Raw genomic sequence first — 18,388 nt, 5'->3', positions numbered from 1 at the left:
TATATGAAAATGGTATCATTTCAACATATAATCAAAAATTATTAATGAGGTTTTTACTTTCTTTTGTACTGTCTTTGAAATCCACTGTGTTTATTCTTTCAGCACATCTGGTTCAGACTAGCCATATTTCAAGCACTCAGTAGCCACAGCAGCCAATGGTTATCATTTTAGACAGCACAGCTCAATGGCAAGACCCATATAAGCTATGTAAAGGCCATGAACATCCTTTAGCGTTTCATAAAGCTAGAAGAGTGTTGCTTAAAAAAAAAAACCTAATATTATGTAAATACTCCAAAGTTGTCAAATAGTGTTTGTGACCACAGGCCAAACTAAATGGTGCTTCAGAGGTTGCTTACATGTGAAAAAATAGGGTGTGAACACAAGACATGTGACATGACCAAAGTTTCTGTTAATCAGTTGGACTCAAAGTCCATTGATGTATGTCAGGGTCATTAGCCCACAAGGAAGTCTTCGTTGCAGGCCAATAAATTTGAAGTCTGAATAAACTCTTAGCCAGAGTTGCTTGAAGAGTTCAAGTTAGCTTGAAGCAATGAATAATGTAATTTAGATGTTCTCAGATTTTGGTGAATATTTGTTTTCTTACGTTTGACAGCAACAGATGCTTTCTGAAACTATATAGCCTGTAGATTACAGAACGCTGGCCTTTGCTCCAGGCTCCTGCTGTGCCCTGAGTGTGGCAGGGCCACCACCAGCTTAGATTGTCCCCAGCACTGGAATATTAGCAGAGGTTTATTGCCCTGAGAGATTTAACGTGGAAAGAAAAGATCCCCTGAAATCTGAATTTTGAGACGTGTAGTCTGACTAGGACTTAATTGTTAAGAGTTAGCAGGTATAAACTTTAAAGAGGCAGCAGTGGTCCCCATTGTTAGAAGAGATCAGGACTCCTATCTTCACTCCCATCATTATCTATGTCATTTCTATTAGTTCTGTTGAAAATTTGATGGGAAATGAAAAAAAAAAAAAAAAAAGCCTCAGTGGATGTCTTGGATCTTTGGTGTAAGTGGCCCATGCTTTTAGCTCAAATTATCATAGATAATCCATCTCTTTTCTTTCAAACTCTTAGCCATTGAGCCCTTTTAGAATGTGGTAAATCTAAATATAATAGAAATATAATAGGTGTTATCCTTTTTATTTCATGTTTTATTTGGCCTTCTTTTAATGTATAATTTATGTGTAATGAGAACTATAGAGTAAAAATTTTCTCCTTTTGATTCATACATTTTAGAGAGCATCTCTTTCTGTCTTTTGGCTAGCTATTAAATTTGGATGTGACTTACAGGTTTTCCAAATATTGGATTGTTTAGTCTTTTCGGCTATGAAGTTTTCTTTCTTTCTCTCTTTCCTTCTTTCTCTCTCTCTCTCTCTCTCTGTTTCTTTCTTTCTTGGCATTCCATCCACGTTTTAAGTTTTATTTAATTTTTATTGGAGTAGAGTTGATTTATAATGTTGTGATAGTCTCAGGTGTACAGCGCACTGAATCAGCCATACATATACATATACAGTATCCATCCTTTTTCAGACTCCCCCCCACCCCTTATAGGCCATCACAAGGCACTGAGTACAGTTCCCTGTGCTATACAGTAGTAGGTCCGCATCAGCCATCCATTCTATATATAGTAGTATGTACATGCCAGTCCCAATCTTCCAATTTATCCCTCCCTGCCCCTCTACCCCCTGGTAACCATAAGTTTGCTCTCCACATCCATAACGCTTATCAGCTGTGAAATTTCTTACTCTAGGCATTAAGTTGTTAAAAAGTTGTTAAAACTTCTTTACTCAGAGTTAGTTTCACATAATCAGAATTTCAGTGTAGATAGTGCTAGGTTGATTAAGGTGTATGATGTTCAACGCTGGGCATGATTTTATGGACTGTTATCTGTCTCTGCTATTACATTAGTGATTTGTCTCCTTTGGTAGCTTATGTCTGCATTTGACCTTTAGACTTTTTCCAGATTGCCTTACACTGTGGGCTGAAAATGAGGCTGTGACAAACCAGTAATGGTAAAAACTTGGTTCACGCTCAAATAGGCAGAAGTATTTTGAATAATTTTAACTGAATTTTTTCCTAATTGGAGGCTATTAAAAGCTATTTATTAACACTATTTAAAGGCATTCTGAAAAATGTAAGGCTTCCCTGGTAGCGCAGTGGTTGAGCATCCGTCTGCCAATGCAGGTGACACAGGTTCGAACCCTGGTCTGGGAAGATCCCACATGCCACGGAAGCAGCTAAGCAGTGCCTCAACTACTGAGCCTGCACTCTAGGGCCCACAAGCCACAACTACTGAGCACGTGTGCCACAACTACTGAAGCCCGTGCGCCACAACTACTGAGCCTGCGCTCTAGAGCTCGTGAGTCACAACTACTGAGCCTGCGTGCCCCAACTGCTGAAGCCCACGCACCTAGAGCCTGTGCTCCGTAACGAGAAGCCACCGCAGTGAGAAGCCTGCACACTGCAATGAAGAGTAGCCCCCTCTCGCTGCAACTAGAGAAAGCAACGAAGACCTAAAGCAGCCAAAAACCAACTAACCAACCAAACAAATAAATAAATAAATGAAAAATGCAAAGGAGGAAACCATAAATGACCCAATAATTCAGCCACTCAAATAACACTTGTTTATGTTTTGTGTTTATCCTTTAAGTCTTTTTTTCCCCTAGCATATACATTATATGTATGTGCACACATGATACTTCAATACAGAATTGATCATTTTGTATGTCTTGTTTTATGGACCCCTCAAATATACACAATTTATTGCATTTTTGAATATGGGAATTCTTTTAACTGCAAAAATAAAACAGTATTTAAAGAAAAAATAAGAAGATGAGGAAAACCATCCTTAAATATCCAGCCACTGTTAAGATAAATTTAATTTTTGTCTGTTTCTTGATTTTTCTCTGTAGGTGTACATGATTTTTTTTTTTTTCAGGGTGAGTGAATTTGATTTTGTTCTCAGTCGACTCTGGGAAGCAGGTAGGGAGTTTTAGGAATGGTAAGGTCTGAACATCTTGCCCACTTACTGTGATATACAACCTTCAAATGACACTATTTACTACTGGAGTTTAATCTTGGAGATGTCCTTCAGTTGGCTAGCGTATTTAAATGTATTTAACTGAGAAATGAAGAAACTTTATAAATTGACTTAATGTCCACTATTTTTTCAATCAATTCTCAGAGCTTTGCATGCCAGTCTAGAGTGTTAGATATGATTGCTGATCATAAGTTCTTTGGGAGTATATAGAAACTGCACTTTCTACATCTTTTGCTGATTCTTCTTTCAGTAGACTTGTAGGGAAGTTTTCTGAAAACAGTAATATACAAATAAAATATATGGTAAAGCTCTTTTAGCATATGGATTACATCAATACAATAAGTGAATGTTTTAAAAAGTTGTTAGTAAAATATTTTTGCAGGAGAATCAGACTAGCTAAATGGTTACATTTATCTTTCAGGTGAACGTAAGGTGCAGCAACCTTCTTAGTTGCAAATGTGCTATAGTTGGGTTGTGTGAAAAAAAAAAAAGGGAGGAATGCCCTGAATCTTCAAAGATTTTTTTTTTTTTAGATTTTTATTTTTATTTTTTAAAGTTATTTCTGAAATATATATTTTAAAGTAATAACTAGAATTATGACTTATAACATTATATCAGAACATATAAGATTTTTAGAAATTTCATGGAATGTCTGAAACATTTAAATTAACATATTTCGGGCTTCCCTGGTGGTGCAGTGGTTGAGAGCCTGCCTGCCGATGCAGGGGACGCGGGTTCGTGCCCCGGTCTGGGAAGATCCCACATGCCGCGGAGCGGCTGGGCCCGTGAGCCATGGCCGCTGAGCCTGCGCGTCCGGATCCTGTGCTCCGCAAAGGGAGAGGCCACAACAGTGAGAGGCCCGCGTACCGCAAAAAAAAAAAAAAAAAAAAAAATTAACATATTTCCATACAAATAACCCCAAAAAAGTTTAGTATTAGTTGTCTCTTTTTGTTGTTTTTGTTTTATACTGCAGGTTCTTATTAGTCATCAATTTTATACATATCAGTGTATACATGTCAATCCCAATCACCCAATTCAGCACACCACCATCCCCACCCTACTGCGGTTTTCCCCCCTTGGTGTCCATACGTTTGTTCTCTGCATCTGTGTCTCAAATTCTGCCCTGCAAACCGGTTCATCTGTACCATTTTTCTAGGTTCCACATACATGTGTTAATATACAATATTTGTTTTTCTCTTTCTGACTTACTCAGTATGACAGTCTCTGGATCCATCCATGTCTCAACAAATGACTCAATTTCATTCTTTTTATGGCTGAGTAATGTTCCATTGTATATATGTGCCACAACTTCTTTATCCATTCATCTGTCAATGGGCATTTAGGTTGCTTCCATGACCTGGCTGTTGTAAATAGTGCTGCAATGAACATTGGGGTGCATGTGTCTTTTTGAATGATGGTTTTGTCTGGGTATGTGCCCAGTAGTGGGATTGCTGGATCATATGGTATTCTATGTTTAGTTTTTTAAGGAACCTCCATACTGTTCTCCATAGTGGCTATATCAATTTACATTCCCACCAACAGTGCAAGAGGGTTCCTTTTTCTCCTTACCCTCACCAGGATTTGTTGTTTGTAGATTTTCTTATGTTGCCCATTCTAACTGGTGTGAGGTGATACCTCATGGTAGTTTTGACTTGCATTTCTCTAATATTAGTGATGTTGAGCAGCTTTTCATGTGCTCTGGGCCATCTGTATGTTTTCTTTGGAGAAATGTCTATTTAGGTCTTCTGCCCATTTTTGGATTGGGTTGTTTGTTTCTTTAATATTGAGCTGCATGAGAAAGCAACGAAGACCCAAAGCAGCCAAAAACAAAACAAACAAATAAATAAATAGTGTTTATATATTTTGGAGGTTAATCCTTTGTCCATTGATTCGTTTGCACATATTTTCTCCCATTCTGAGGGTTGTCTTTTTGTCTTGTTTATGGTTTCCTTTGCTGTGCAAAAGCTTTGAAGTTTCATTAGGTCCCATTTGTTTGTTTTTATTTCCATGACTCTAGGAGGTGGATCAAAAAAGATCTTGCTGTGATTTATGTCAAAGAGTGTTCTTCCCGTGTTTTCCTTGAAGAGTTTTATAGTGACTGGTCTTACATTTAGGTCTCGAATCCATTTTGAGTTTATTTTTGTGTATGGTGTTAGGGAGTGTTTTGATTTCATTCTTTTACATGTAGTTGTCCAGTTTTCCTAGGACCACTTATTGGAGAGACTATCTTTTCTCCATTGTATATCTTTGCCTCCTGTGTCATAGATTAGTTGACCATAGGTGCGTGGGTTTATCTCTGGGCTTTCTATCTTGTTCCATTGATCTATGTTTCTGTTTTTGTGCCAGTACCATAACGTCTTGATTACTGTAGCTTTGAAGTATACTCTGAAGTCAGGGAGTCTGATTCTTCCAGCTCTTTCTTTTTCCCTCAAGACTGCTTTGGCTATTCGGGGTCTTTTGTGTCTCCGTACAAATTTTAAGATGATTTGTTCTAGTTCCGTAAAAAATGCCATTGGTAGTTTGATAGGGATTACATTGAATCTGTAGATTGCTTTGGGTAGTGTAGTCATTTTCACAGTATTGATTCTTCCAATCCAAGAACATGGTATATCTCTCCATCTGTTGGTATCATTTTAAATTTCTTTCATCAGTGTCTTATAGTTTTCTGCATACAGGTCTTTTGTCTCCATAGGTAGGTTTATTCCTAGGTATTTTATTCTTTTTGTTGGAATGGTAAATGGGAGTGTTTCCTTAATTTCTCTTTCAGATTTTTCATCATTAGTGTATAGGAATGCAAGAGATTTCTGTGCATTAATTTTGTATCCTGCAACTTTACCAAATTCATTGATTAGCTCTAGTAGTTTTCTGGTGGCATTTTTAGGATTCTCTATGTATAGTATCGTGTCATCTGCAAACAGTGACGGTTTTCCTTCTTCTTTTCCAATTTGTATTCCTTTTATTTCTTTTTTGTCACTGATTGCAGTGGCTAGGACTTCCAAAACTATGTTGAATAAGAGTGGTGAGAGTGGACCTCCTTGTCTCATTCCTGATCTTAGAGGAAATGCTTTCAGTTTTTCACCATTGAAAATGATGTTTGCTGTGGGTTTGTTGTATATGGCCTTTATTATGTTGAGGTAGGTTCCCTCTATGCCCACTTTCTGGAGAGTTTTTATCATAAATGGGTGTTGAATTTTGTCAAAAGCTTTTTCTGCATCTATTGAGATGATCAAATGGTTTTTCTTCTTCAGTTTGTTAATATGGTATATCACATTGATTGATTTAAGTATATTGAAGAATGCTTGCATCCCTGGGGTAAATCCCACTTGATCGTGGTGTATGATCCTTTTAATGTGTTGTTGGATTCTGTTTGCTAGTATTTTGTTGAGGGTTTTTGCATGTATATTCATTAGTGATATTGGTCTGTAATTGTCTTTTTTTGTAGTATCTTTTTCTGGTTTTGGTATCAGGGTGATGGTGGCCTCATAGAATGAGTTTGGGAGTGTTCCTTCCTCTGCAATTTTTTGGAAGAGTTTGAGAAGGATGGATGTTAGCTCTTCTCTAAATATTTGATATAATTCACCTGTGAAGCCATCTGGTCCTGGACTTTTGTTTGTTGGAAGCTTTTTAATCACAGTTTCAATTTCATTACTTGTGATGGGTCTGTTTATATGTTCTGTTTCTTCCTGGTTCAGTCTTGGCAGGTTATACCTTTCTAAGAATTTGTCCATTTCTTCCAGGTTGTCCATTTTATTGGCATAGAGTTGCTTATAGTAGTCTCTTAGGATGCTTTGTATTTCTATGGTGTCTGTTGTAACGTCTTTTTCATTTCTAATTTTATTGATTTGAGTCCTCTCCCTCTTTTTCTTGATGAGTCTGGCTAATGGTTTATCAATTTTGTTTATCTTCTCAAAGAACCAGCTTTTAGTTTTATTGATCTTTGCTATTGTTTTCTTTGTTTCTATTTCATTTATTTCTGCTCTGATCTTTAGGATTTCTTTCCTTCTGCTTACTTTGGGTTTCGTTTGTTCTTCTTTCTCTAGTTCTTTTAGGTGTAAGGTTAGATTGTGAGATTTTTCTTGTTTCTTGAGGTAGGCTTGTGTAGCTATAACCTTCCCTCTTAGAACTGCTTTTTCTGCATCCCATAGGTTTTGGATCGTCATGTTTTCATTGTCATTTGTCTCTAGGTATTTTTTGATTTCCTCTTTGATTTCTTCAGTGATCTCTTGGTTATTTAGTAACGTATTGTTTAGCCTCCATGTGTTTGTGTATTTTACGTTTTTTCCCCTGTAATTGATTTCTAATCTTATAACATTGTGGTTAGAAAAGATGCTTTATATGATTTCAGTTTTCTTAAATTTACTGAGGCTTGATTTGTGACCCAAGATGTGATCTCTCCTGGAGAATGTTCTATGCGCACTTGAGAAGAAAGTGTAATCTGCTCTTTTTGGATGGAATGTCCTATAAATATCCATTAAATCTGTCTGGTCTGTTGTGTCATTTAAAGCTGTGTTTCCTTATTAATTTTCATTTTGGGTGATCTGTCCATTGGTGTAAGTGAGGTGTTAAAGTCCCCCACTATTATTGTGTTACTGTCGATATCCTCTTTTATCGTTGTTACAGTTGCCTTATGTATTGAGGTGCTCCTATGTTGGGTGCATATATATTTATAGTTGTTATGTCTTCTTCTTGGATTGATCCCTTGATCATTATGTAGTGTCCTTGTTTGTCTCTTGTAACATTATTTTAAAGTCTATTTTATCGGATATGAGTATAGCTACTCCAGCTTTCTTTTGATTTCCATTTGCATGGAATATCTTTTTCCATCCCCTCACTTTCAGTCTGTATGTGTCCCTAGGTCTGAAATGGGTCTCTTGTAGACAGCATATATATGGGTTTTGTTTTTGTATCCATTCAGCAAGCTTGTGTCTTTTGGGTGGAGCATTTAATCCATTCATGTTTAAGGTAATTATCGATATGTATGTTCCTATGACCATTTTCTTAATTGTTTTAGGTTTTTTTTCTTTTCTTTTCTTTTTTTTTTTTTTTGCGGTATGCGGGCCTCTCACTGTTGTGGCCTCTCCCGTTACGGAGCACAGGCTCCGGACGCGCAGGCTCAGCGGCCATGGCTCACGGGCCCAGCCTCTTTGCGGCATGTGGGCTCCTTCTGGACCAGGGCACAAACCTGCGTCCCCCGCATCAGCAGGTGGACTCTCAACCACTGCACCACCAGGGAAGCCCTTTAGGTTTGTTTTTGTAGGTCCTTTTCTTCTCTTGTGTTTCCCACTTAGAGAAGTTCCTTTAGCATTTGTTGTAGAGCTGGTTTGGTGGTGTTGAATTCTCGTAGCTTTTGCTTGTCTGTAAAGCTTTTGATTTCTCCATCGAATCTGAATGAGATCCTGGCCGGGTAGAGTAATCTTGGTTGTAGGTTCTTCCCTTTCATCACTTTAAGTATATCATGCCACTCCCTGCTGGCTTGTAGAGTTTCTGCTGAGAAGTCAGCTGTTAACCTTGTGAGAGTTCCCTTGTATTTTATTTGTTGTTTTTCCCTTGCTGCTTTCAATAATTTTTCTTTGTCTTTAATTTTTGCCAATTTGCTTACTGTGTGTCTTGGTGTATTTCTCCTTGAGTTTATCCTATATGGGACTTGCTGCACTTCCTGGACTTGGGTGGCTATTTCCTTTCCCATGTTAGGGAGGTTTTTGACTATAATCTCTTCAAATATTTTCTCTGGTCCTTTCTCTCTCTCTTTCATTCTGGGACGCCTATAATGTGAATGTTGTTGTGTTTAATGTTGTTCCAGAGGTCTCTTAGGGTGTCTTCATTTCTTTTCATTCTTTTTTCTTTATTCTGTTCTGCAGCAGTGATTTCCACCATTCTGTCTTCCAGGTCACTTATCCGTTCTTCTGCCTCGGTTATTCTGCTGTGATTCTTTCTAGTGTCGTTTTCATTTCAGTTATTGTATTGTTCATCTCTGTTTGTTTGTTTTTAATTCTTCTAGGTCTCTGTTAAACATTTCTTGCATCTTCTTGATCTTTGCCTCCATTCTTTTTCCAAGGTCCTGGATCATCTTCACTATCATTATTCTGAATTCTTTTTCTGGAAGATTGCCTATCTCCACTTCATTTAGTTGTTTTTCTGGGGTTTCATCTTGTTCCTTCATCTGGTATATAGCCCTCTGTCTTTTCATCTTGTCTATCTCTCCGTGAATGTGGTTTTTGTTCCACAAGCTGCAGGATTGTAGTTCTTCTTGCTTCTGCTGTCTGCCCTCTCCAGTTCTCTTTTTATTAACTCTCCTTCCAAAATCATTTCATCTAATTTAATCCTGGGTCGTCTTCCTGTTCCTCCCCTGCTCTTCAGACCCGTGCTGTCCAAAATGCTGGCCACAAGTCACCTGTGCACCTGCTGGTCTTGGAGGGTCTCCTGGGGAGGCAGCGGTCAGCTTTTTTCTTTCTTCAGTGCTTCGTCTAGTTTCAGTTGCTCACAGGGTGCCACGTGCAGAGGCCTCACCTCCAGCGCTTCTGCCCAGAGTTCCTCTTGCGAAACGGCTTCACCCCACACTGCAGTTCAAGATGGCTTCTTCACAGATTTGAAGAATCATTTCTCAATTAGTTTTTGTAATTTGAATTTGGTTTTTTTCTTGCTCACATTCCACAAGGGTGTAAAAAACCCATTGCTTTACAAAGGAATGTTTAAAGATATTCTGTACTATATTTTAAATATGAAATCCATAGCTCTTGTGTTTTTAGATTTGTCTGTGTAAAGAAAGCATCAGATGTTATGGAAAAGCATTTCAGAATGGATTTAAATAAGTTTCCATTTGCCCTGCGAAGAACTGAAAATCGAGCTTTTTCCCCCCGTCTTTAATTCAGTAATTAACTAGACTTTCCCTGTAGTTTGGGGGACTGTAATAGTTTACACCTGTTTCAACTTTTGCTGTTTTTATTGGCTGTGGGTTTTGCCGTCCCATATTTCTTATGAAGCAAAAATATGAAATAACATAGGGCAAAGCATTGGAGAAATTATAATAAACATAAAAAATGAATTGTTCAGCTTAAAATATGAAATGCTTTACCTGCACAATCCATGAAGCCATGTTTCAGTAGTATTGAAGTAATTTATTCCTGGAGTTCTGTGTCATGAAAATAAAGACAGTTGCTTTCATTGGCAGGAATAATCCAGGGCTTTTACAACCAAACGATTAACTTTTGGAACATCAGGCAGAAGTCATATTGTAAAGACAGTTAGAAAAAGCTTGCTAAATTGTTATGTGTGTGTTTATGTTACTGTGAGTAAAAAAGGTGATGGTGTATCAGTGTATAAGAATGAAGCGTCGATAGAACAATTCTACGACAGAATACAGTCTGACTTCAAACGTCAGGGAACGCCATGACATTAAGTATGGGTTGGCTCATTCCACAGGTGATGTTTCCCCCTCCAAACATAATGAAAAGAAAACCATTGGGTCAAGAAATTACTGTACCTCCTATTTTTTCTTGCAATCCAACTCTCAAATGGTCTCCCTGGAAGCACCCTTTCTTCTTTAGTCGTAACAGTAGCTACCCAGCTCTGGTGTTGGGTTAAGAGTAAAATGACTAGGTCTTTAGTGCATTGTCCAGAATAAGAATAGCTAAATTAAATTTTTAATACGTTTAATTTGGATAAAGTTGTGACTGTGGAAAGATCTTAGGGAAAGTTGTTTCTAGAACTGAATTTTAATTGTCTTGATCTCAATCGTTGGGTGGCTTTGAATATATGGGCCAAGGTTGTAAGTTGAATGAAGGTCTATATTGCTTAGTTTGAGTCACCAGCATGGGACTTAAATATTTGTGGAATGAAAGTGAACTTCTCTTTCTTTTCTGGGTCTGTAGAATGAACATCTTATATGCCTAAGTTTATGCTGAGAAAGAAATACTCCACAAACCTCCTCCCTCCCAGTCTCTCACTTCTTCAAGAGGAGTTGATATTTTAATGCTGAGGAATTTAGAGTAAGTTTGAGAAAATGGAACTCTCAAATTTGAGCTCAGAAGGATCCCTCTTGGGGAGGGGAGAGAATACTTTTGGTGAAATATTGTTCTCCCTTGATTGGCTTCTGTGGCCTTGACAGCTTTGTTTGGGTGGAGTCAGTAAAGGCTGTGCAGGAGACCCAGCAACCTGGGAAGGAGGTAAGCATATGCTCCCAGCAAGGACTGATGACAGACTCACCATGGTTTGCACTGGAGACAGTGACTACCCAGGAGTCCAACCAGAGGCTTTTACCAGGTCCTTGTGGGCTTGGGAAATGGACGTGTCTCAGGATTTAGGGGAAAATCAGGCTCAGATTGTGCATAAACTTTTGGAATGAAGAAAGCCAGAGATTTTTGGTGTCAACTAGTGTACCATCTCTGGCTCCCTCCCTCCTGTTCCCCCTCAGATCATAAGGTTGCTAATGGTACAGGTTTCTGGTTAAGTTTTAGATGTTTTTCTGGGAACATAATTATAATTTGGGTCAAACTAAGGAAGTTCCCCCACTTCTGTTCATCCAGGGATTGAAAGGCCGTGCTGTGAATTCTGTTTAGCTGGACTTGGCATGAAGGGGCATTTCAAGGTTGTGACATAATGCATTTGTCATGAGCAAAATAAGTGTCTAAAGGAAGTTTCTGTAATAAAATGTTAATTGTATCAGGAAATTTAAACTGATGAATTTTTATTTGTGAAGAGGTTCCCTGTGGGTGAAAGGGGTGTTTATCTCCCTTGCTTGATAGGCCTTTGAAAATACCTTTGATTCTAAAATTTCTTTTTAAAGAAGAGTTCCCTCGATGTCACTAGAATTTTTTTTCCAGTCTTTGTGCCCTAGTATGCAATTTTCATTGCCAAGCAATTGTGTCATCGAGCAGGGGTGCCTTTAAGCTATTTTTGGCTTTAGAGATAAAGCCAGCCCAAGAGGTAGCTGAGTTGAAGTGCCCCCAAGGCATTTGTGTCATTAGGTTAGGGTGCCAACCTTTTATCTTCCTGGCCCCTCTGGCTAGGACCAACCAAGTTTGCCAGTTTATTTAGGAAGAGTGAGCTTTGCTTATTTTGTTGTTCAAAATTGCTTTTTATGTTCTTTCAGAAGCTTTACTTTTGGTGTATTTCTGAGTTGGAGTGAAAATCATAATTTGTAGAGTTAACTACAAAGAATCTATTTGTGGAAGTGTGTGACTCAAATGCTCACATCGGTTTCTGTGCTTAGTTCATGCTGTTGATGATGTGGTTTTTCTGCAAAGAGTAAAGTTAAAATCATATTGGAATTGTGTGTTAGTTTCCTTTTGCTGCTGTAACAAATCACAAGTATAGTGGCTTACAACAACATAAATATATTTTCTTACTGTTCTGGAGGTCAGAAGTCAGAAATGTGTTTCATTGGGCTATACCAAGGTGTTGGCAGGGCTGCACTTCCCCCAGAGCTCTAGGGGAGAATCCATTTCCTTGCCTTTGCCAGCTTCTGGAGGGTGCCTATATTTCTTGGCTTGTGACCCCTTTTTACACCTTCAAAGCCAGCAGTGTAGCATCTCTGTATCTTTCTCTGCTCTGACCCTCTCCTTTTGCCATCACATGTCCTTCTTTCTCCCTCTGCTTCTGTTGTCACATTGCCTTCTTGGACTCTGACCTTCATGCTCCCTTCTTAAAAGGGCCCCTTGTGATTACAGTGGGTCCACCTGAATAATTCAGGATACACTTCCCACCTCAAGACCCTTAATTTAATCACACCTGCAAAATGCCTTCTGCATATGTAAGGGAATATATTCACAGGTTCCAGGGATTAGAACATGACACCTTTGAGGGGCTGTTTAGCTGCCACATATTAGTTTTTAATTTAATTTATTATTTCTTTCTAGCTCTTGTTTTCATACATTTCCCCAAACTCTCTTTGGAAATCACAGAAACATGTACTCTGCTCTGGTTTTTTTGTTTTTTTTTTTAAAACATCTTTATTGGAGTATAATTGTTTTACAATAGTGTGTTAGTTTTTCCTTTACAACAAACTGAGTCAGTTATACATATACATATGTTCCCATATTTCTTCCCTCTTGCATCACCCTCTCTCCCACCCTCCCTATCCCACCCCTCTAGGTCTGCTCTGTTTTTTAACTGAAAACGTGTCAATAAAAATACACGTTTTTACAAAATTATAGAAGATATCATATTTAACTGTGAAATTAAAGTTGGTGACAAAAGAATTTAGACGTTAATACTTACTACTTTTGGGGGGCAGAGAGGATTTCTTTGAATTTTGAATTCTCTACTTAACGGAATGAGCTGCCACACTTACTGGGTCTTTAATAATTTTAGCAGGTGCCCTTGTCTCACACACACACACACACACACACACACACACAGTCGCGCACCTACACATAGGCCCCTTGATGGTACTGCCCACTAGGTGTTTGGGGTGCCGCGGTCTCTTCCGGATTTCAGTTTCCAGAAGTTCTTGTTTCTGCTTGTTTCTCTGTCCTGGGCAGGGAGGGGACTCTTCCACCCTGTGCCTGAATCTGAGACCTGCTGTTTGCCTTCTGAAAGGTGCAGTTTGATGCTATTGCAAGCAAGATGCCATGAGCTCTTTGTTCCTGTCTCTCCACAGATTAAAAAGAAAATGTTCACAGAACCGTAAAACTTTTGCACGTAAAGAACTGGGCTTGTCCTTTATTTATAGGCTACCATTCAGATATGAAAACGATTGTTCAAATGCAATGACCTTCAAATTAATCTCAGGTGAAATTTTGTTGTCTGAGACCTTCACCATGACTTTTTAACTCTCTTGTTGTTTTGTCTCTCTCTTTGTAAATGTGAATAAAGAAGTGAGTTAAAGTGTAGTGTGTGATGCCAGCTGAAATCCAAGTAGATTATACAGTCATTGCAAAGCATAAAACTGAAATTGCTCTGAGTAGGCCTTGTCGGATGAGCCATCGCTTGAAAAGGCAACCTCACGTCTGGGACTGATTACAGACAGGAGGTGCTCACAGCACTACAGCTGATTCTACTGGTAGTTGTATTTGTTCATGTATGTAGTTCCTTGACTATGAGAAAACAAGATTACTTTCATCTATGTGTGAAAGTAGAGGCTTGTGAGGCTTTCAGACAGAAAAAGGACTGTGAAGTTATCTAAAGATGTCTGATTGATTGGATTAGTATTCTATTCTGTATCCATTTTGCATTACAGATGAGGCCTATCGACAGGCACTGAGCTTTGGGGGAGCAAGGCTGGTATCCTGTTTACCTTTATATTCTCATACCTGATACTCGAGAGTTTTTTGAATACATAGATTGAAAAACGAAACTATTTTAAATGTTTACATTTTTATTTACAGCTGCTGCTGAAGGAAAAGGCAAAAGTGGGGAAGACTTTTTTCAGAAGGTAAGTCACTTTTTACTCGTGCCTTGGTGATAATTAAGGAGAAATGTACCTGTCTCAGCAGTTACACTAGAAGCCGGTGAAAGCGCCCCTTCCATAGGAAGGAGAGTAGGTTTTGATAAGATAGCTGGAGACGCTTGGGGCAAGGAAGGGGTGGTAAAGCGGCTCCTTCTAGGCAAATTTAATGAAGTGTTCCCTTGGAGGCAAGGAGGCAGTGAGGGCTGCCAGATCTGCTGCCCAGATTATCTTCTTTACCACCTGTTTTCCTCCTTCCCCAAACACATACCTGACCTAGGGGGCTGGAGAGAAGGAGTCCATCACAGCTTCTTCATTTCTGGTAAGCATGACCATGGGCGAGGTAATAAAATGGACAAAAGATGCACCATTAGACTGCTTGCTCATGACTGGTAACCATGTCCATTCTGTCCCCGGCTGCCCTCCGTAAGTTCTGACCTTCAGTGAAGCCAGCCTGACCAGTCATAGAGGGAAATAGGAACTGATGGAAAATGATTTGAGATAGTGTGGAGAGCAGTTGATTAATTCTGATTAGCTCTATTTTAAAATAAGTGTTTTATGTAAGGGAAGATGTCTGTCTTTTCAAAGAAATTGACTCAAGTTCCCGTTCTTCTTTTGTTCAGTTGAATTTATTATATTTGTGTGTTTGTTGTGTGTTGGTTTCCAGAAGGCATGTGTGTAGGAAGAAATACACAGTTTGTCCCAGAGTGAAATACAGCAGCCACTACGGATGAGGTTAAATATCACTGTAGAGGGTCATCAAACTTTTGGAAAACACCTGTGTGACCAGATGTGGCTTTTACAATCCTCTTGCCTTCCGTGTGATCTGTTGTTTTATTTTATTTTTTTGTCAACTTCATCATTCATCTGCATTCTCTTCCAATGATATTGAAAGCGAATATTTTCAGAGCTGATACAGGCATTGGCATTTTTTCATTCTGAAAATATTTGTTTACCACCTGCTGTGTTGTGCAACACACTGGAAAGACCAAAATGAGCAAGGCGTAGTCCCTGCCCTAAAGGAATTAGTCAGGTGTTTGATGATAAAGCTGCATAAATAGCAGGAAAGCCTGGGCCGTATAGGATTAAGCACTTGACTGGGACTTGAGATTTAAAAGGACTTGTTGAGGTCTTTAGAAGAGTAGAAATTAGCCAAGTGGAGGTAGGCTTGGGTGGGTGGGAAGGGCATTCTAGGTGAAGAAACAGAATGGAAAAAGGCTCAGATGTGGAAGAATTCATGCAGCATTCATACTTCAAACATTTGGCTGGCATATGACATCGGAGAGTTCATAGTGCAAGGTGAGGTGTACTATCCTATATGATGAGGTACCTTCTTTGGGTGGCCTTTCTTAAAGGGATTTAAATTTTAAAAATTTAAAAGTGCTGTGCTGGCCAAGTAGAATGTGCCAGACCACAGTTTTCCACCCCTGCTTTTTAGGCTCATGCTGTTGAAGTTTATGTACTATGTCTGAATCTGCCTTCCTTGGCATTGTCTGACATTGGTTCATGTCCAGTTTGTACTCAATAGTTGGGCAATTCAGAATACTCTGCTTTTAGCTGGGGCAGGCTTGCCACAAGGGGAAGAAAAGAGAAGACAAATAGCAGAAATCGCAGATTTTCCTTGGGTTGGCTGTGGTGGTACGAATAGATGCAATCTACAGGAGGATTTTTGTTTCTTTTTTTTCTGTCTTTGAGTTCTTCTTTAACTTGCAAAGAGATGTAAAAAGCAGCCTGTTCAGCTTTGTGTGACTCAGACATTTTAAAACCTGAATCGAAACACAGTGTATGGGGTCATAAAGGACCTTCATTCTTAGAAGATTTGCTAATATTTATCACTCTTTGCAGAGCCATATATACATTCCAGCAGTTTAAATGGAAACACATGTTTGAATCCAGGAACATGTGTGCATCCCACAAACTGTGAGTTGGAATCATAGATTACATTCTTGGTCACAGGTTAATGAAGTCGCTGAGTAACTAAATGGAGTACTTTTTAATCTCATCATTTATATTTTTTGTTCAATAAAGTATCTTTCTGATCGACAAGTGTCAATATAAGATTTGGATACTTACCCTGGAAAAAACCCTGCAACTTACTAAAAGGCAAGCATCCCAAATTTCAGAAAAGTAATTTTCAGTGTTTTGACCAGACCGAAGTAGACATTATGGTCTGTCTCCAGTAGAATGAAGGAGTGGAGAAGTATTGAATTCTCCTCCAGGAACTTTCTTCTAGTCACACATCTTCCATTAAAATTAATGGCATTTTGGGAAACATTTGCGAACAAAAAATAAACCACATTGCTGGTCATTAGCATGTTTGAACAAATGCTTTTCTTCTCCCAGGGAAATGCATATATGAAGGTTCTATATGCTTATTATTAGAATATATTTTGGTTTTTTACTCTGGGGTGTATATCACAAACCAAAATTAGAATCTCTCTTTGAGCTGAGTTTAAAATTTGACTATCCCGGCTTTAAAAATATCTAAGTCTGGAAGGATACCTCCCGGATTCATACTGCCTCTCCCTAAGGAGAGGATTGGAAGAGGAGGATGGGACTTGTATATGTTATTTTGGTTTTTTGGGACTATCAGAATATATGTAAAATCACTACTGAGATCATCAAATATATTGTCTCAAATTTGGAGCTATAATTTGCAGTTGTTCAGTTTACTGTACACTTTGGCTTCTCCCAGGAGTCACAGTTACTGTTTGTTTCAGAGATCCCCCTGGTTTTCTGTATACTGTTTTACTGTATGTGTTTAAAATGTTTTATTTCCACTGATATTCTATTAGGGTAAAAGTCTAACCTGTTACAGCAGATAATGCCAACAATATCATGCCTTAAAGAACAGTTCTTTAAAATTAGAAGCATCTTAAAAATTCGAAAATAGGGGAATGGTTGAATAAATTTTGGTGTATTCACATCATGAAATTATATGCAATGTTTAAAAAAAACTAAGTAAATCTTTATGCATTGACACAGAAAGACACTTGCAATGTATTGCTGAATCAAAAAGCAAACATGTAAATAGTATGATTTCTGTTTTGCAAAATACATATAAAAACAAGTTAAAATATAGGTCTGAAATGGTACACATTTCAGATCAATAAAACCATCAACAGAGATCACACCTTTTTATTTTGTCCTTTCCACATAGTACAATTTTTAAGTAAGTGTCTACATCTTTTGTAAAATTTTTAATGAAACAATAACAAAAAGGAAAAAAAGAACAGTTCTTTATTTTACTTTCATGTAACATTCTAAGGAGAATATTCTCTCTTGGTGGGTAGCATTGTCCCATGCTGTCAGTGAGAGACCCAGATTCCTTCTAAGACAGAGCTCAGCTGTTCCTTAAGGCACAATCTCATCTGTATGGTTAAAACTGGGTCATCACCATGGCCAGATGGGAGCTGGTGAGAAGGAGGGAGTGTGCCGTGGTCTTAAGGCAGGTCAGGTCTGGGTCTGACATGTGTCAGTTGTTTTCACATTCTCCTGGAGAAAACTCCTGTATGTGGCCTTATGTAGCTGCAGTCATAGGGGTGGGAGGAGGAGCATCTGGAGTAAATACTGATTTTGCAAGCGCTGTTTACCAAGAGACAGATTAAGGAAAAATGAATGTGGTCGGAGGGTAATATCTCTGTGTGTTAAGGCTTTGGAACGTTTTGCATTATCTTTTGGGGCTGCTCTAAAAATTTGTACCACAAATTGAGTGGCTTCCACACTAAAAATGGGTTGTCTCACCTTTCTGGAGGCTAGAAGTCCAGGATCAAGGTGTGGACAGGGTTGGTTCCTTCTTAGGGCTTCCAGAGAGAATCTGGTCCACGCCCCTCTCCTGGCTCCTGGAGGTTTGCTTGCCGTCTTTGGTGTTCCTAGCCTGTAGAAGCATCGTCCGCATCTCTGCCTTCTTCACATGGCGTTCTCCTTGTGTGTGTCTTGCTGTGTCCAAACATCC

At 38.7% G+C, this 18,388-nt stretch overlaps 1 protein-coding gene and 1 pseudogene across 4 annotated transcripts in view; both read left to right on the top strand.

Moving 5' to 3' along the window:
- BICC1 (BicC family RNA binding protein 1) overlaps positions 1-18,388 on the top strand; it is a 310,208-nt gene that overhangs the window by 90,668 nt on the left and 201,152 nt on the right. For all 4 annotated transcript variants that reach the window (XM_059055026.2, XM_067025611.1, XM_067025610.1 and 1 more), the window contains exon 2: positions 14,375-14,421. In XM_059055026.2, the coding sequence (XP_058911009.1) occupies positions 14,375-14,421 (47 nt within the window). The remainder of the gene's footprint in view (positions 1-14,374; positions 14,422-18,388) is intronic.
- Positions 14,762-18,388, top strand: part of LOC131751504 (5-hydroxytryptamine receptor 3C pseudogene) — a 43,677-nt pseudogene continuing 40,050 nt past the window's right edge.

The sequence above is a fragment of the Kogia breviceps genome, chromosome 2 (assembly GCF_026419965.1).
Source record: "Kogia breviceps isolate mKogBre1 chromosome 2, mKogBre1 haplotype 1, whole genome shotgun sequence".
NCBI classification, from domain to species: Eukaryota; Metazoa; Chordata; class Mammalia; order Artiodactyla; family Physeteridae; genus Kogia; species Kogia breviceps.
The sequence above is the reverse complement of the archived record's forward strand: the minus strand, read 5'-3'. Positions and strand labels throughout refer to the sequence as shown.